A 15,775-nucleotide genomic window follows, 5' to 3' on the forward strand; every position below is an offset into this window, starting at 1 on the left:
TTTAAATCGCTAATACGAGGGTAGTCTGAAAAGTTTCCGACTCTTTGTGTTAAGAATTTTTTTTTTGTATTTAGAGATAGATTGTTTTCATCGAGCCATTGTTTGATGGTAGCAAGAATTTTCTCAGCTTTAAGGAATGACTCGATGCACGATTCAGCTTGACAAAGTATTACAGTGTCATCAGCGAATGTCACAATGTTGCATTCTGTAATTAGTTCACAAAAATAAAAACACAATGTCACCTTTAAAAAGAGTTATTTATTTCATTTTGTGTAAAAAAACTTGCTATATATTTTACATGAAAATATTATGGAAAATCAATGAAAATATAAAAAAATGGAATATTCACAGCGGAATGAAAACCTCATGTTTGATAACTGACCATATTTTTCGTCATTAATAAAATTTCACGTATCATTAATTTGTAGATAAAAGAGTTAAAAAAACCCCAGATACTAAAACTTCTTTGTACGTATTTTCAATATGAAAAGGTAATTTTTTTATAATTTTTTCAAGCTAATGATTTCTAGTGTATGTAGGTACTTACAAAGACAAAGCCAAGCGAAAAAACTTACTACATATAAAAAATTCCATTAAAAAATATTTATTAAAAAACAGTCTTTTCACAAAACGGAATGGTTAATCGAAAAAAATTAACAACGGTGCTCAACACCAAACCAGACAGATAACTTTATAACACTTAATATTATCAAAAGGGATAAACTATTGCACCGGGAAAAATGGAAGAAACTATTGCACCGGAAAAACAAGGTTTGACATCAACGCGCTAAAAAAAGGGAACCACACCAAATTTTGTAAAACAAAGCATAAAAGAACAACCATTTATACATACAACATTAAAAATACATATTCTAAATTACTTTGACATTGCCGAACCCGTAATTAGAAAAACTCGCTTAAGATAACATCAAATCCTTAATTATTAATGATTTCTTATAGGAACGATAACCTAGGGGTCGAAAGAAAACATGAATTATCATTATTATGGTATTTAAAAATATACCCTGCGATAAAAATGTAATTTCATAAAATACAAACTTAACAAATATATTTACGCTTTGGAAAACATTCACGCGAATGCAAATCTGTTAACTCTCTTACCCTATGAGCGCCCATTATCGGCACAAACTTTGTTGCATTATAAAGACAATCAATGCAACAAGAATAATTAAATTTAACCTTTTCAATGCTGGCCATTTCAACGCATTCAATCCAACTAGGCAACAAGTTATGACACAATGTGTAGAACTTAATGGATCGCAAATGCAACAACGCCATAGATGGGGTTAAAATGGCTGAGGTCAAAGGGTTAATTCCAAGTAATTTCTATAACAATATTATGAATTCGTATTATTAGATATTTTTAATCGAGCTTCATCGTGATCTGGGTTCGGATGGCGATGTGATGTTTTTATCAGTTTCTTTTTAAATTTGGTGTTTTGGGGAATGTTAGAATGTACGTATCAGGCTTAACACTTGGAGATGTCCTGGGCCGCCTTGATGATGTGTTTGGCGTTGATGCCGAACATGTCGAGGAGCACGTCTGGGGGCCCGGAGCGGGGCACAGCGGCCACGGCCAGGTGCTTCACAATGAAGTTGCGCTCCATAGACAGGACGCTCATGACAGCTTCTCCAAGACCACCTGAGGGAAATAAATATATTATCGTATACGGTATGATAAAAACCACGGGTAAGCAGCGATTTTAAAAACTTTACCAATATTTAAATTTCATATTTTTAATTGCGTTTGTCGATTTGTAATACTAAAATCTGAAAACGAGTGATTCATCTGCTTTTAAAAACAGCAAATTTATCTGGAGTCGATTCATTTATCTGGAATGGAGTCGAGTTCAGACATAGAAGACAAACTTAAGGCGTAATAGAAGAGAAGATATTTGTTTAAAGAGGGACACCTAAAAAATATGTGATCTAAATTTCTCACTTCTAGACAACAGAAGGTATAATCTGGGGAGTCAAGAATGTGAATTTTAAAAAGGTGAGAAGGAATGGAACAATTTCTAATTCTCATTTGAATATGTGAGGAAATTTCTTTTTCTTAGTAAATTGGGAGAATTGTTGAAATCACGGTTTTAATGGGGATAAAAAAACTCACCAGCGTAGTAATGGTCCTCAACAACGACAACCCTTCCTCCGCACGCCTGGGCGTTTTCCAAGATAGCCTTGGCGTCTAGCGGCTTGACGGTGAAGGGGTCCAGCACACGTGCAGCCAGCCCCAGCGGCAACAGGGCCTCGTGAGCCTTCACACACTCGTGCAGCGTCACACCTGCACCAATCAGCAGCACGCAGTCAGAGAGGGACTGGCGGACCACCTTGGCTTTGCCAACCTGTGAAGAATGGGAAAAGGTTAATATTTACATAATAATATAGAGTTGAAAGTGTCGAATTATATTGATACTTTTATTAACCAAGGGTAGCGAAGTCCTATTACAACTCAACCGTTCAGCATTTCCTCTTTCTGTAAATTTTGTTTCTCATGTTCCGGTTCCAGTTAAAGACGGTGGCTGTTTTAATTCGTCGTTCGCCGCAATATCCGATAGACTCGAACAAAAAATTATTTCTCTACATATAAGTAGTTATTCTGAGGAAAATACTTATTGTAGATTACATACTTTTTTTAAAAATACATTAATACATTACAATTTACAAAAAAGGTAAAACATTACAATTTACAAAAAAATGATTTATCAAAAGATTCTTTTTTATGAGATCCTGATGAAAGTTTGTGTGACATAAAGATAATGAATCTGACAGTTTGATAGAATTCCAAATTAAGGATCTGACAATTGACATGAAGACTATTAACTTATGAATCCTTGGCCATGGGGATAGTCTTAAACAGCATCAGGTACCCGAGCACAATATGCGAGGGGCAGTCATCTAACAAGTGGATAGCCTACCTGGAAGGTCTCGTCGTTGGGGTACAGCATGGTGGTGTTGGGGCGCGAGGTGCGGATGTAGCAGATGCCCTTGGTGTTAGCGGCCAGCTCCACGGCTCGCTCACACGACACCCCGTCGCTGGGGTAGAACACGGTGGCCGTGGGGATGGTCCTGAACAAAGCGAGGTCCTCGAGCCCCATCTGCGAAGGGCCGTCCTCTCCGATAGACACACCGCAATGAGAGCCAACAAGGTTGATGTTGGTCTGGCTGATGGCGCCCATTCGGATCTACAAATCGATTAAACGAGTTATAAAAAGTGTGTAGCCAGTGCTAGCTATAGACAAAAACACCAACTTAAAATGCACTAGCAGAAAACCGTTCCAGGAGTGTAGTATCGACAACAATGGCATTGGTGGCTCTCCACTTGGAAGAGGCAAATCTCTTCTCCTTGTTTGCTTAGTCATGTATGATTTACTATAATTAGAGAAGAGTTTAAATTATTTGGCTCGATATTTTGTTGAAATTTTTCTTTCTCTCCTGGAAAACTTATGTATTGTTATTTTTACAAAAGCATTGTTGCAAAACACCTTAGTACCAAGTTTTTAACCTTCACGTTATCAATAGGGGTAAGCAAAATCTCTGAAATTACTATCCTCCAGTGGCGGCTTGAGCACTTTCATTTCGAGGGATTTCAAAGTATGTCCCCAAACTCTATGAGATTCACATACAAATGCGCACGCGCAGTAGGTCAAAATTCCTAGTGAACGAATCCAAATGCACTAAATACGAATATCAAATGACGTCCCCTGCCTGCATTGTGCATGGCCAATGCTCAGCGGCTTCAGCACCTTGAGCTCAGGTATTGTGTTGTGTAATATTGTTTTATTGTGTATGTTTGTGTCAGTTCGTCCATAGGAACCATTCTAATTTCGAGATAGAAACAGCCTGAAAAAAAAATTTCATTACATTTCTGCAAATGTTAACTACTTTTATGTTTAAAGAATTTATTCATTTTGATGAAGACAAAGTATATTTTTCTCTAAGTAGGTTTCAGGAATATACACGGTGTCCGGAAACTCGTAGTACAAGCGGGAAACTGGAGAATCTACACCACATGGGGAACCCAAAAAAACATAAAGTTTTTTGATTTGAGCATTTTCAAAAAAAAAAAAAAACCAAAAAAAAATATTTTTCGGCTATTTTAGGGTTAAAGTTTTTTCTGGTGTTTAGGGTTGAATAACAGATGTTTTAACCCTGCAGAGCAGAAATATTTTATGATTACACCGGGTTAAATGAAGGGTGATTTCAAAATAATGCTTCAAATCCGAGTTTCTTCATTTGTTTTACTTTCAAACAGTTTTAATTAGTTGGGTACTTTGATCTTCAGTAATAATTTATAAGAATTTGATTAAAAAAAAAAAAAAAAAAATCAACTTCAAACTCGATTTACTCGATAACGAAAGCTCAAATAAAAAAATATATACTACAAAATCGACTCCAAATGTGATGTAGATTCACCAGTTTCCCGCTTGTACTACGAGTTTCCGGACACCCTGTATAGTGGGAATAGACCTGCCACTGCCATCCTCCATGTATCATTAAAGGGGCGCGGAATACTTCCAATGAGTGAGAGTGAAGAAAAAACGCATTATGTAGGAAAATGAAGGAAGACTACCATTTCTTTTTATAAATTAGGTAAATTAATAATCGTTATTATTAAAAATAAATATTATTTGGAGTTTCACCTTCGTTTTCCTGCAACTAAATTGGTTTTTTCGCTCTCACATTCGAGGAATTACACGCTCGGTGACAATATATATCAGCTCAGATGATGAATTTATTGCATTGGTATTTCTTGCATTCTTACAAAACATTATAATGAAAACATGTGTGGGGTATCTCAGTGACCCCATCTTGGCATGTTGAAGGTTAAGCCTGCTGTGTTGAAAATTGATTGTTTTGAATAAGCATTTTGTACATTTCCTTAGAATATAAAGCACACTGATACCTCCGTTCTAACCTCTCCCATAACCTTTCTCATAAGAGTTTAACAACGGAGATCTCTCAGCAGCAAGACCATATGTGACTGTATATGAAATAATATCGCCCATCGAAATGAAAATTCTCAAACGAGGATTCCATAGATAATAGAAAGAAAGCGAAATATGGCATGCAAGTGGTAAATCATAATGCCAAATACCTCTGAATCACAACCACACTGTTCGGACTATCATAGCAGCGGAGCCAATGAATGCGTTTGGTGTGTGGATAAAAACAAACGCCGCCATGCTCAGATGCAATTTGCAGTAGTATAAGTTGGCAACACTTTGTTTCATAATAGTTCATGGCCATCTCTTTGTTTCTAAAATCTATGGAGGATTCCATACCTGATCAAAAGCCCTGGTGAAGAAGGCGGCAAAGGTGGACACGAAGGCCACAGTCCTGTCTCTACAGGCGGCTCCGATGGCAACACCCACCAGATTCTGCTCGGCAATGAAGCACTCAATGTATCTGCAAGGGAATCCAAAATTAATAATGATAAATCTAAATAAATAATAAAACTGTTCCCGAGCATCTTCCAGAATGAAGCGCGATGCGAGACAAGCCACAAACAAAAGCTGGCAAACTACTATAAATCACAACCTTTCTGCGCATGACAAGAGACGTGTGTCTGCGCACCACCTCTTCTTGAGGTCTAGTTATAATGACTTAAAACATACATACAATTGTGTTTTATCTTACCGGTCTGGGTAGGCATTCCTCAGCTTGTCACTGAAGGTGGAGTTCTTGGTGTCGCCATCCAAAGCAATAACCCTGCAAATAAAGATGTGTTATTATTCTATTCAAGTCACCCACAATCACTCAACACACTTACATAATATTCATGAAGTTATCCAATTTTACCTATAACCAAAACATCTCTCGATCAAAGACAGTTTTCATTCTTTGTTCAAAATTAGAGGGAGGGGCACCTGTTGTTGCTGTCGGCAATCTTCTTGAGGGCGATCCCATAGGACAGGCGGGTGGCCACCGCCTCTCCCTTCTTGTAGGCAGGGGGCGAGGACAGGGTGATGTTGGCCAGGGACACATCGGCAACCTTGCTGAGGGGTGGGTGCGCTACACCCTTCACGTCTGGGTTGGACAGCTGGCTTTGCAGGTGCTTCAGAACCCTCCCGGACTCAGTTCCCAGAGCCTTTCCATGCCAGTTCTCCAGATCTTCGATGTTGGGGAAGCCCCTGCCCTTGTAGGTCTTGCAGACCAGCGCCGTAGGCAGCCCCTTGGTGGTCTGTGCTTCCTCCATGGCCTTGACCAGCTCTCCAATGTCGTGGCCGTCGATGGTGAGGGTGTGTAGGCCAAAGGCGGCCAAGCGGCTGTGGTAGACTTCCATCTGGTGGAGAAGTATATTAATATATATCTATATACATATAATACAAGTCAGAATAAAGAATCAATATTCGTAAGGAATCAAAACAATTTTTAAAATTCATTAAAAATCTCTCATTAGAAGCATTCTAGAATGTAACTTTACAATATTGTCACCTGTCTTTGATAATAATCACATTAATATCATTAGAGTTCAAAAACGCAAATTGTATTCATTTTTTCTTTTAGAATCAATAGATTATGATTTTTTACTACATTCATTGAGATTGTTGGAGTGACAGAAGAAAATTTCACTGATCTTATATATTTATATAAATTTTTAAATTATCAATTGTATAGCCCATATAAAGGCCTCTTGCATGTCATAATAGAGGGTAATACCGAGGGGACCAACTCTAGGGGACGCCCACGCCGAGAGTACCTGGAGGACCTGCTGGTGGACGTGCGCTGCTCATCATATGCAGAAGTCAAAAGAGCCGCACAAGACAGGGAAGAATGGAAGAGGAGATTGGATAAAATTGCTGCAAACCAATCCCAGGATTGAAACCAGAGAGAGAGAGCCCATATATACGAATGTTGATCCCTTTCATGTTCCTATCATCAAATCAAGGTTCCCCTCCCTAGTACGTATTTTGTGGCAATTATACTACGGTTTCAAGCTACAATTCTGTTATAAATAGATTACACACCATTGGTAACCTTTTTGCTAATATAACTGATATTTTTAATACGCCACTATTCAAACACTTTATCAGAGTATGTTCTAACGAGGCCACTGCATAACATGTTTTTTTTTTTTTCGTCTTCATTGATTTCATTTACCTTTTTTTTTTCTTCTTTTGTGTTATTTACTTATAAAAACCGAATCTTATAATTTTTCTTTTCTTTCTTTCTATGACTGTCAGTAACTATCATGTATGTAAATGGCTCTTTTGCCGTTAATTATAAATAAATAGATGATTGTTGCAGAAAACAGTAGACATGACATAATTTATTGAGATATTGACCCAATTGATAAAAATTACGTATTGTTTTATTTTAGTGGCAATAACCCAACAGATTTAATTAAGGCGGTGCACTACGTCATGTAATATTTTAAATTGAGCCGCTATCAATAATAACCCTTACGTAGATGGCGATAAGGTTTAAATTCCCGCTTAACACCATCCGCCGGTTTTGATTTATGCAAGAAAAAAACATGGCCAAAAAGTGCCTTTTATTTTATTTTGTGGATTTTCAGGCATAAATATTTAATTTGTTTTCAATCATTTTATAAATAACTTAATTTGCCACATTATACAATAAAATCATAACCGAAAATGGGTTCGTAAGTAAGAGATTTTGAACTTTAAAGCAGTTTTCATAGGCCTTATACATTATTTTTTTCTGGGCTTATAAAAAGACTTATCTAAAAAATACTCGATTATTTCAAAGGCCAAGATGTATTCTACTCGCAGTATTTAATTAAAGCATCTGAAACATTTCTAGGCGACCAAATTTTCAAACCAAAAGCACATGATTTTACATTACTACATATGGCATCGCCTTAAGAAGTACATATTTACGAGGGTATAAAATTGGGATATATATCTTTTTTTCTATATTCACCAGGTGTACGGAAAAAGCTTAATTGGAATTATATATCATGTATAATTATAAGTTTACCTGATGCTGCAGGGAAGTGGGTTCGGACTGTCCCAGTCGGTTGATATCGAAGATGACCACCAGGTTGTCTAGCTTGTAGTGGGACGCAAAGTGCAGGGACTCCCAGATGCTGCCCTCAGCCGCTTCTCCATCACCAATCACGCAGTACACCCTGGATATTAATATTACAATTATTAGTTGGGAAAAGAAACTCCAGAGGTTGGGACTAATATGGACATAGTTTGCCGAAGTGGTGCAGGATATGGAAGCCTGGAGGAAGAGAGAATATTATAATTTAATTTAACACAGTCAAATATGAGCACTTGGTGGTCAGTTGATGACCTACTCAATGTTTAATTTGAGTCCATAAAGTCCTTAGATTGAGAAAAATATTGTCATTTATTTATGGCCTTTTTAAAGCGTAGGGGATTGCAAGAAACTTCAGTAAATAAAATTAAAAATTTGTCAAAGCGAACACATAGACAATACCATACTTGATAAAATAACATTTTTATTTTTGTCTTTAACTAACCCAGTAGAAATAAGCGGGTAAGAAATAAGCCTCCATAGCTCAGTGGTCAGAGCTTTCGACCGGAAATCGAATGGACACGGGTTCGTGTCCCGTTGGCGTCATGTATTTTTTATCAGGAGATTTTTTCAATGTGGATGAGTGTTTCAGGCGAACAATTATTGCTTATAAAAATAATTGTTATCCTTTGTGCTATGCATAAATAAAATCTTGTCTTAAAAACATTAATTTATCAAAAAAATAATAACCCAGTAGAGATAATTTCGACACTGCAATTGCAGTGCTTCGTGACGTGCGTGCACACAATTCTTCAATACTGTAATTGCAGGGCTCCAGCTCCTAAGGGTTGATTGATATGGTTTGAAAAGGCAACTTCCCAAAGGTTGACAGTTTGCATGGGTCAATCCACGATAATTATATAAATATTGAAGCAGTTTTAATCTTTTTTCCACATTTTTTTTTTAATCGTTAACCAGTTTCGGCCTATCATGGCCATCTTCAGATTAGTACAATTTTTCCTTATATTATTATTATTATGTAATGAGCAGGCAGCATTCTGCTGATGTGCTCATATCTGATTTCACAACAAGTTTGACAGTAATTGAGTTGTTTTAAGTTTGAACTAAGTCCTTTCTTCTCTCCAAATATGAATCCAATAGAGCTTTGAATTGATTTATATTTGTTGCATCGATGACATGTTGTGGGAGTTTGTTCCAAGCATCCACTACTCTATTTGCAAGGAAGTGTTTTCTAGGATTAGATGCAAAAGGCGTTTTGGTAATTTTTTTTGAGTGTCCACGGAGATTTATATTTTTATTAGTAGTGAAGATTTCTTGGATGCTAGGGCAACTGTAATGTCCAGATAAAATTTTGAAAGTCTCGATCAAGTCACCCCTTTCTCTTATTTCTTGTAAGGTTGGTAATCTTAGTTCCTTGAGTCTATCTTCGTATCGTAGATCTTTCAGAGCTCTTGGTATTTTGTCTCTGTACTCTCTCTAACAGATTTATATCCTTTGAGAAGTAAGGACTCCATATTTATATGGTTGGTATACATACAGATTTGGAGAGGGGGATATCAGGGGTGGTAAACAATGATTTTATTTGAAAAAGTGAAAAAGTTTTAAATTGATTCAATATATCATAATGGAATTCCACCACGAATTGTCAGTATCAAAAATAGAAATGCCAATCGACGAGTTGTTCCAGACGGCAGCCTGCAGGGTAAAGATAGCCCTGATGATGGCCAACCTCCGATAGGAGTTGACGTAAAAGTGTCTAATGTGTGTCACTCAATGAAATGACTTCTTAGTTGCAACCCAAATTGTGACCACACATACTCATATTTGAATGGATTTGTAGATAACGTTGTTTGACTTTAAGCCCTCGCTTTAGTCATAAAGTAATGCACATCACTGATTGCGACCGATTCAAAGTATATCATATACCATCTAAGTGTCCTGTTAAAAGTGAATGTTTTAACCTGTAAGGCGCCTTATCGAAGTACTTCCCAACGTAGGCCATGCCGCAGGCCACGGCGAGTCCCTGGCCCAGGGAACCAGTGCCCACATCGATGAAGGGCAGGCGGGGGGTGGGATGACCCTCGAGGTCGCTATCGATCTTGCGCAGGTTGTTCAGCAGCGCCACGTCGAAGTTTCCGGCCTCGGCCCAGGCGGCATACAAGATTGGGGCAGCGTGACCCTGCAAAAGATTATCATTAAAAACTTTATTTTTATGTGAATACCGCACAAGAGTCCCAACTGCTCCTAACTGCTGCCAACTGTCTGAAGCCAGTGAGACTATGTCATCCCAAATTGGAGTATGTTGTAAGGCTAAAGGTAGTGAAGAGGGGAAGGAGATGGGGGAGAGGAAGGTGGGGGAGTACTAGGCTAAAGCCATTTCAAGGAACGTTTCAATTCTGAATGGTAGTCTTACACCAGGGCTATACCGAGTATCTTCCACTGTATATATTTATTAACGGCTCTCAATAGTAGATTGGTTTCCACTATGGAATGAACGTTGCTTTCAGTACGATAACTGCATTAGCTAACGTGTACAACGAATTATTCATTTTAAAATTCCTACTGAGGTAGAGGAATATTTTAGAACTACACAAGTATAAGATAGCAATCGATCGAATCTTGGCAAAGGTACCAAAGTTTTGACCACCTGAAAAAAATCCATTACTACGTAGTTCAAATGAAAATAAAGTTTTTGAAAGCAGACAAAAGACTCTTTCAGATTTCAGTATTATAAATCATATATACACACAATTAAAAATATTAAAAATTTTAAAGCAAACATGGATAAAGTAATTACTACTTTACACAAAACATATTTATTTAGAAAAGGAAATATTAAAGTTATTACCACTTCAGGTTTTTTCATTTCATATAAAAATTATTACGAAAAAATTTGCAAACTTTGTTTTATAGAATTAGTTAAATTTTTCCAGGGTGTCTATGGTAAACTTTGTATGCAAACTGAAAGCATGGTGTTCTCTCTGTCCAACGAGATGAATTTTGAACGAACTTGAATTTTACGATCCCTTATAGGGCCGGGAGAAATATCTCCCATAAAAGACTCTAGAAATTTTATTTTCCTCGGGACCTCCTGTGTGAAATTAATGTAAAAAAAAAAAAAAAAAACAAGCCCTTATTTCAATAACATGCAATGGGGTATCTCAGTGACCCCGTATGATAACACAAGTGTAAAACAGTGACCCCTAATGGCTTTGTTTAGCGTCTTGGCATGTTGAGGGTTAATAAGAATTATAATAATTTGGATGATTCACATAGCGCCGTTTTTGTGCAAAATCACCTCAAGGGCGCTGGTATCATTCAATTTTTATGCAATGCCAGTAATTGGCAGTCCCGCCTATCGTGCGTGTATAGTTTACGAAATTCACTTGTCATCTGTCGCTTCATGACAAGATAATGCACTAAATTGAATAGTTAATTGGAATTATCCACGCATTGATTGATATCAATAATATAATCGCAAGCAGATCTAAAATTGCCCCAATTGACTTACAATCTTGTTGGAAAATATAATATATAAAGAGATATACCAAATAAAATAAAAAAATGCAAGATAAGAGTGTTTACTATTGAAGTGGAGAATGTTATCACAGTATTAAATAATAAGAACATAAAATCACGCGGCAACACAATTTGTAGGCTTTACGTCAAAACCAAGTTGTGTATGGATAATATGCGTACGTAATCCTAATCAAAATGTCTGATCCCGTAAAGTACCAATTAATTTGACAAGCGAAACAATGACAGATATGTCATGGAAGTGTGCCGATTGTCGCCGAGTTACAACCGAATTGGACTGACTATCAAAGCGGCAATGAAAGTTATGCATTTGGTATGCGTGCAGAATAGGGCTGGGGCACCTCTGTGCGTACATGTAATTTGCAGTAGTATGGATGAACAGTGTTTCATATTTATAAGCTAACTAACCATCATGCCGTTTCCCGTAGGGATAGGCAGAAGACGGACCGCCAAACAACTTGGTTTTGGCACACACTCCTTGCCTCATTTACATTCATACATCGTCTCATACATACTCTTCTATTATTCTGACAATTATCTCCGAATCTTGAAAATTCAAAATTCAAAATTCAAAAAAATATTTATTGCACAAAAATACAGAGTACAAAGGGTATAGCTTATAGTTTACATCCTATTTCTTCCAGCTAACCCAACAAATACACATTATATTACATAACCCAACAATTACATTTTAACAAATGTATGTAAATAAAAAATAAAAATCAGAAATAAAAAACAGAGGTATTTAATTTATGTAAGGTATTCATTTAAGGTGTAGTGACATTTGTTTAAGAGAAATGTGATGATTTAAAAACTTAGTGATGATTTAAAACTTAGTGATGATTTAAATTTAAGTATGTCGGTTATTTGTTTGATGCTACGTGGAAGGTTGTTATATACTTTAATAGCCATGCAGTGTGGTCTTTTTTGAAATATAGTTTTGTTTGCTTTTGGGATTAATAAGTTTGTTTATATTTATTTTTTTGCTTGTTTCTATTATCTATGATATATTTGAAGGTCATGTATTATTGTATACTAGCTAACATGTACTAGGCGTTGCTTGACTTTTTTCTACTTTCAATGAATATAATATCCATGTTATTATACATATAAACCTTCCGGAAGAAATTCTCTAAGTGATAGTGAAAACACTATCAAACTCCGTTGCGTAGTTTAAAAGAACTAAGCGCAAAAACAGACGGACGGACGAGGATAGTGACTTTGTTTTATACTGTTTAGAGAATATGCACACATTGTATATATAGTTACTAGGGAGAAGTAATTATTATGGTTTAGAAAGTTACTATAGAATCTCAGTAAACCAGAATGGAAAGAGAAAATCCATAAAAATTATAGCTGACATAAATTAATCACTTTTACATTGGCTTGCTTGGCTGTGTTGCTAGGCTGATAACAAAATATTATGACAAAAAAAAATGCCATATAAAAAAAGATTGTTGTGTGGCTGCAAGCTACTAGAATAATACCTGGTGAAAGTTAGAATATTCGAGGGTGTCAGTATAAGCAGCACGCATTACACAAAGAAACTTCTAGACTCGCATCGAAGGCACATAAATCTACCTAAGACTGCTGGAACATTCCCGGCTTCACGAGACGCATGCGTTTTCATATTTGTTTTCATCCCCTTTCATTTGACACGATCAATATTGCAATTAAATCAGGGTAGGTACTTTATCACGAGATATTCTTATACCTGAGTAGGTACTTCCTTATGAGATAGTCTTTCATAATTTTTTTTATGTGTTCTATTTTTGACACATAAAAAAAAGCGTAAAGTTTTCTGTTCATAATAATTATTAATACATACGATATGGATATCAAATTACGCGTCTCGACTCACAAAATCCGAACGGCTCGGTGAAAAAATGATCAGTAAGCTCCTTGGCTCTTTTTTTTCTCAAAATATTCATTTCTTTCTACACAAACATATATTTCAATACATTTTTGGTCACACATTCATTGCTTCATTCACATGCAAACATACATATTACATTTTTAAAAGTATTTAAATTTTGCGTGTTAATTGAGCAATTTTTTTTCCAAAATAACAACTTTTGAAGAATGTTGGTGACAAAAACAGTACATACGATATGGGTATCAAATTACGCGTCTCGACTCACAGAATCCGAACGGCTCGGTGAAAAAATGATCAGTAAGCTCCTTGGCTCTTTTTTTTCTCAAAATATTCATTTCTTTTTAAACACAAATATATTTTTATACATTTGTGGTCACACATTCGTTGCTTCATTCACATGCAAACATACATATGACAATTTTAAAAGTTTATAAATTTTGCGTATTTTTGAGGTTAGGTTAGGTTAGAACATGGAAAATAGGTATTTGAATCAAATCACAAACCAGTCTTTACAAACTTAGCGTAGCCCACAAACTACTTGAAAACTGGGATATAACTCTAAAGGGGACGCGAGCAGGCGTTATTAAAGGGGCAATTTTTTGTTACAGAAAATATGTATTAGAATTAAATCACAAACCAGTCTATACAAACCTAGCGTAGCCCACATACTATTTGAAAACTGGGATGTAACTCTAAAGGGGACGCGAGCAGGCGTTATTAAAGGGGCAATCTTTTGTTACTTAAAAAATTGTTGTCCCACACCCTCGCCTCATCTACATTCAAATACTACACCACGCAATTAATTTTTACCCATTAGTTGCCTGCAACGGGCAAAAAGCTAGTTATTATTATTGCAATTAAATCGGGTAGGTACTTTCCAATGAGATTTTACTTTATATTTCAATGTGTTCCATTTATAAATAGTACCTACTTGAGGAGTTGCTTGGACTGATAAATTATTGGAGGGCAAAATAGTTAGGGGGGGAATAAATAGCAGTCAGATAACAATATTGGTTCTCGTGAAAAAGGGGACTGAAATCGACAAAACATTATTATTATTTATGTTGTCCCTGGTAAAAATTGTTGGAATGTAGGTTATGAGATTGATTGGTGTAATGTCTTTGCCTTTGGGATAGTGGAATAATTAAAGAAGAGAGACCGGACAACCATGCATACTCTTCATATAACTATCTCGCTTTCGTCCTGTCTCTCTCATTAAAGACTTCAATCACACATTCATTACAGTTTTGAGGTTAGAGTAATAAGTTATGATAATGGCGTAATAACTTTAATTTGATAATATAAAAAGAAAAACAAGACATCGGCTAGTGGCTGAGTTAAATGCGTCGGGTTTCCACCGGGTGTCGAGGGTTCATTTCCTCGGCTAATTCAATTCCTCCACCAATGCACAAGCAACATCTTCTTCCACATTTAATGATGGTAGCAAAAGTTTTTCAAATATTATCTGGGAGTGTTTCTTTAAAAAAAATCAAAAACCAATGTGTGGAATAGTTTTTTGTAATTATAATATGTTGTGTAATGTGTCTCTGTAATATGTAAACTATACAGGATGTCCGGGGGTAAAGTGCGCTAATTTCGGGGGTGATTTTACATGATTATAGAAGTAGACATCTGTATATATATGTTTCTGCTATCGTGGTACGAGAACACGCCGTCAGATGGAATGCAGGAAAACACTTCTTCTTGTTGACATATAAATTTATTAATTCACAATATATTTGCAGAGGATCTTATTTTCCTCTGCTAAAACTTAAACTGAAAGAAATAAAGGTCTAGTTTCCTCTATTCTTCAGTTTTCCCTAGGTTTACATAAACCTAGTAATTATCTCACGACTGACTGCCTAGGTACGTCTGTACCTACCAGTTATAGCAACACTCTAATACTGGCCTTTTTCTGGGAGGTATCTGTATTTAAACTAAATTCTGAAGGACATTTTACCAAAATAAAGATGTTCCACCCGCTCGTTGGCAAACAACATTCTTAACATAAAATAAAATGCACTTAACTATTCTTAATGGTACAGACGTGACTTAAACAATACAAATATTTTAAAGGAATTATTTTAAGGGAGATGAAACTTTATTTGGGGCTTTTATTACTATGGGACAGGGGTGGGAAAGGTATTGGAAAATAATTTTAGGCATAATGGTTTAACTAGGGTCATCATAAAATAGAAAGCGAACAGCTCTATTTGAAAGCTGCCGCCGCACAGTGGTCCCAAATCCCAATCTAGCTAGACAAAAATATTTTTTCATGGCATTTGACGCAAAAGGGTCACAATATAATATAAAAAATACTTAAAAAAATATACATTTATTTTAGCCATTGTTACGGAATTTTTAAAA

General features: G+C 36.2%; 1 protein-coding gene across 1 annotated transcript in view; it reads right to left on the bottom strand.

Moving 5' to 3' along the window:
* Positions 1 to 327: 327 nt before the first annotated feature.
* Positions 328 to 15,775, bottom strand: part of LOC149417544 (transketolase-like protein 2) — a 30,045-nt gene continuing 14,597 nt past the window's right edge. The window contains exons 3-10 of the mRNA XM_089640390.1: positions 9,957 to 10,174; positions 7,969 to 8,119; positions 5,892 to 6,307; positions 5,662 to 5,733; positions 5,307 to 5,430; positions 2,940 to 3,206; positions 2,135 to 2,366; positions 328 to 1,663 (exon numbers count right to left, since the gene is read on the bottom strand). Of these exons, the coding sequence (XP_089496516.1) occupies positions 1,491 to 1,663; positions 2,135 to 2,366; positions 2,940 to 3,206; positions 5,307 to 5,430; positions 5,662 to 5,733; positions 5,892 to 6,307; positions 7,969 to 8,119; positions 9,957 to 10,174 (1,653 nt within the window). The 3' untranslated portion in view covers positions 328 to 1,490. The remainder of the gene's footprint in view (positions 1,664 to 2,134; positions 2,367 to 2,939; positions 3,207 to 5,306; positions 5,431 to 5,661; positions 5,734 to 5,891; positions 6,308 to 7,968; positions 8,120 to 9,956; positions 10,175 to 15,775) is intronic.

The sequence above is a fragment of the Hesperophylax consimilis genome, chromosome 15 (assembly GCF_061612785.1).
Source record: "Hesperophylax consimilis isolate HC1 chromosome 15, BYU_Hcon_1.0, whole genome shotgun sequence".
Taxonomy (NCBI): domain Eukaryota; kingdom Metazoa; phylum Arthropoda; class Insecta; order Trichoptera; family Limnephilidae; genus Hesperophylax; species Hesperophylax consimilis.